General features: G+C 40.7%; 1 protein-coding gene across 1 annotated transcript; it reads left to right on the top strand.

Annotated features, from left to right (window-relative positions):
• The first annotated feature begins 1,166 nt into the window (after window positions 1-1,166).
• LOC117845571 (benzoate O-methyltransferase) lies at window positions 1,167-3,137 on the top strand. Its single transcript, XM_034726636.2, has 4 exons — window positions 1,167-1,395; window positions 1,646-2,053; window positions 2,194-2,466; window positions 2,568-3,137. Exons 1-4 carry the CDS (start codon window positions 1,312-1,314, stop codon window positions 2,925-2,927), a joined length of 1,125 nt encoding a protein of 374 aa, XP_034582527.1. The 5' UTR covers window positions 1,167-1,311; the 3' UTR covers window positions 2,928-3,137.
• The last annotated feature ends 412 nt before the right edge of the window (window positions 3,138-3,549 follow it).

Below are 3,549 nucleotides of genomic sequence, written 5' to 3'. Positions count from 1 at the left end.
GCATACGAAATCATAGCATCTTGCAAAATCTCATGATTTTCAAACTTCGTTTGTATTTTTGAGAATTAAACAATCATTTGGCCACACGTTCGTAGTCGTGTTTCCTTAGCAAAATGTTCGAAATTTATTTTCATTTTCTGGGTGAGACCTCAATTTAGACTCACTAACATGAATATGATTTTTCCACTCATATTATTCCATTATTCCAACCACCTGCAGTTCAAATTTGACTTAAATCAAAAAATTACTCTAAATGAAATTAATTGATTAAATATAGCAAACAGGTCAAAAAATAGTCCATCTTCTACCATGTAGTGCCAAATGCCATACATGTGGAGTGTAAAAAGTTTGGAGGGTGGAGGAGGGGAAAAAAATTATTTTTGCCGAGTGTGTCAAGAGACACTCGGCAAACCCTATAGTATGCTGAGTGTGCCCCCTAGCACTCGGCATACTATAGGGTTTGCCGAGTGTCCCATCATGACACTCGGCAAACTAGTGACTTTGCCGAGTGCCCTCCATTGACACTCGGCAAAGACTAACGTCCGTCACGGAGTGGCGCCGCCGGCGGCACGGGGAAGTCACGTGGGCGTCAGTTTGCCGAGTGTCAAAGTTTGCCGAGTGTCAAAGTTTGCCGAGTGCCTCCTGGGTGTTTGCCGAGTGTTTTTTGGGTGGCACTCGGCAAACCGGTCGTTCGCCGAGTGTTTTATTTTTACCGTGTGTTTTTGATGTTACACTCGGCAAAACGGTGCTTCGCCGAGTGCCCGAAAAAAAGCACTCGGCGAAGTAATTACACTCGGCGACGTTAAGCTTTCCCGTAGTGCAGGCTGCAGAACACGATTTCCATGTCAAACTATCTTTCCGATCGAGTCTCTGTGGACGGCTCCACTCCTTGTCATCTATATATGGTCTAGCTTAGCGGGTTGGGTACTGCTGGATCACAAGAAAGGACACCACAAGTCAATAACTTCTCAAAGGACTCTATCATACGGACTTGAAGTCGCATTTAGTTGTTTACGGTGGTGTGTGTGTGCAGTGATGTAGCCATGTGCATGTGGTATAATCTATGGAGAAAATATGGAGTTTGTTTATAGCGCACATTATACCCATGTTCTCATGGACACTGCTGAAAGCAAAAGCAAGCGGCTACAACGAGCCATCACGTCACCAAAGGAGAGATAAAATGACAGTTTGGTTAGCAATGTACACCCCCTGTATCCACCGCCTAATGGCCGTATTTGCTTATGGTTGATATTAACATTCCAAATTCTCATCCCTCAATTCCCTACAATTCTGACCCCTAGCTAGCTCTTCATGGCAATCATGAAGATAGAACACGATTTACATATGGCCGAAGGAGAAGGAGAATGGAGCTACTCAAAGAATTCTAGGCGTCAAGTGATTGTTCTTCCCTTTTCTCGAATGCAACCATTTCTTTTGTGCAATATGCATTTTTCATACTGCATGTACCAAGTTTATAAGCAATTATGTATGACATTTGTAACATTTATTGATGATCCCTTCCAGCATTATAATCATCTGCACTGTTTAGGAATTCACTCCATGAAACGTGAGCAGTTTATAGAACACTAATACTTGTCTATTATGTGATTCTAAGAACTATGATTTTCTTGTTGCATGGTGCTAGGAAATTGTTATACGCGAGACTAAGCCCATTATTGAGAATGCCACAAAAGAAGTATACACGGCTCTACTACCCAAGACAATGATCATTGTCGACCTAGGATGCTCTGCAGGACCAAACACATTGCTCTTTATGTCCAATGTGATAGGTGTCATAGCCGATCAGTGTAAGTCTAGTGAAGGTGATCCTGTGGAACTTCAGTTCTTCCTGAATGACCTTCCTGGTAATGACTTCAATGAACTCTTCCGGGCGATCCAAAAGTTTGAAACGTCGGGTACGATGGATCAACTGGGACATGTTCCACCTTTGCACTACATTTCTGGGTTGCCAGGATCCTATTACAACAGGCTTTTCCCTCGTCAAAGCGTGCATCTCTTCCACTCCTCATACTGCCTTCACTGGCGCTCCCAGGTGTTTGTCTCGATCTTTACTGGATCGGAGGTTATTTATGCGTGTGTCATATGTTCCACGATGTAATAATATTCCATGCAGTTCTCGTTCTAATATGTCTATAATGATATTCTCAATGCAAATGGCATGTATATATGTAGGTACCTGAGGGACTTGACACATCGAAAGAAGCTTACTTAAATAAAGATAATGTTTACATCACAAATACCACAACACCGTTTGCGGTGAAACAATTCCAAGAGCAGTTCCATAAGGACTTCTCCCTCTTCTTGGAGCTGCGGCACGAAGAACTTGTATATGGAGGGAAGATGGTTCTTGTATTTCTTGGGAGGAAGAATGAGGATGTATACAGTGGAGAACTCAATCAACTTTATGGATTGGTTGCAAGATCGCTGCAGTCTCTTGTTCTGAAGGTAACTACCATATGTAAAAGAATTGTTGCAATTATTCTAGCTTTTCTTTTTAACTCCTTGAAAGCCATTATGAAGTAAAAAATAAACTTTGATCGTAATAGGGCCTGGTGGAGAAGGAAAAACTAGAATCCTTCAATCTACCAGTCTATGGGCCATCAGTTGCTGAAGTCAAGGAAGTAGTCATGCAAAGTAAGATTTTCAGCATGGATGAGATCAAGCTATTCGAGGCAAACTGGGATCCTTTTGACGATTCAGAAGGTGTTGATGTTCTCGATAGTGCCTGCAGTAGCATGAATGTTGCTAAGTGTATTAGATCAGTGCTGAAGTCGTTGATTATATGCCATTTTGGAGAAACCATACTTGACCCGTTGTTCGTGGAGTTTGCAAGCCTTGTTGCTAAGCAACTTGAAGAGCAGCAGACCAAGTTAGCAGTCATCGCCATGTCCTTAAAGAAAATATAATAGATATATATCCATGGGTGTTGTTTCTCATATTTCTGCTGTTGAGAGATCAATGAGGCCAGAAACAATTATTGTTTGTAAGGTTTCATAATTTGGCCACCGTCTGCGATAGTTGCCCAACTTACATGTTACGGGCAGCTAATAATTATGTAACAAAATGTGTGAACTTTTACATATATTTGATAATATAATAAGGCTATTTGTCTTTCATTGGATGTACCATTGTTTATAATTAGAAATGGAGGATTTTAACAATGGTTGGAAAAAATGAGAGCTGTCCATCCAGTGGAATTATTTGTTGAAAAGATATGAAGTATCTAGAGAAAAGTACCAATTCGTTGGGACAAAATATCAAAAATAGTGGGTCTGTACCTTAAAAACCTTGATCGAAATATTATCCAATTCGTAAATGAACACAGGAATGGCTCTGCTAGTGTTATAAATTTCTGCCAGTGCACATCGTCGATCTATGAGAAAAGCAGTAAGCAGCCTAAATATTCGGCCGGTTTCATTTGCACTTAAAATGGGATTGCAGACGTACATATATATAGAAGGCTTTATTAATAATGTGATAGAAGGCCATAAAGCCTCTACATTAAAGGGATTCTTTTGCACAAAGAAA

The sequence above is a fragment of the Setaria viridis genome, chromosome 2 (assembly GCF_005286985.2).
Source record: "Setaria viridis chromosome 2, Setaria_viridis_v4.0, whole genome shotgun sequence".
NCBI classification, from domain to species: Eukaryota; Viridiplantae; Streptophyta; class Magnoliopsida; order Poales; family Poaceae; genus Setaria; species Setaria viridis.
This window is presented reverse-complemented; position numbering and strand designations above follow the sequence as displayed.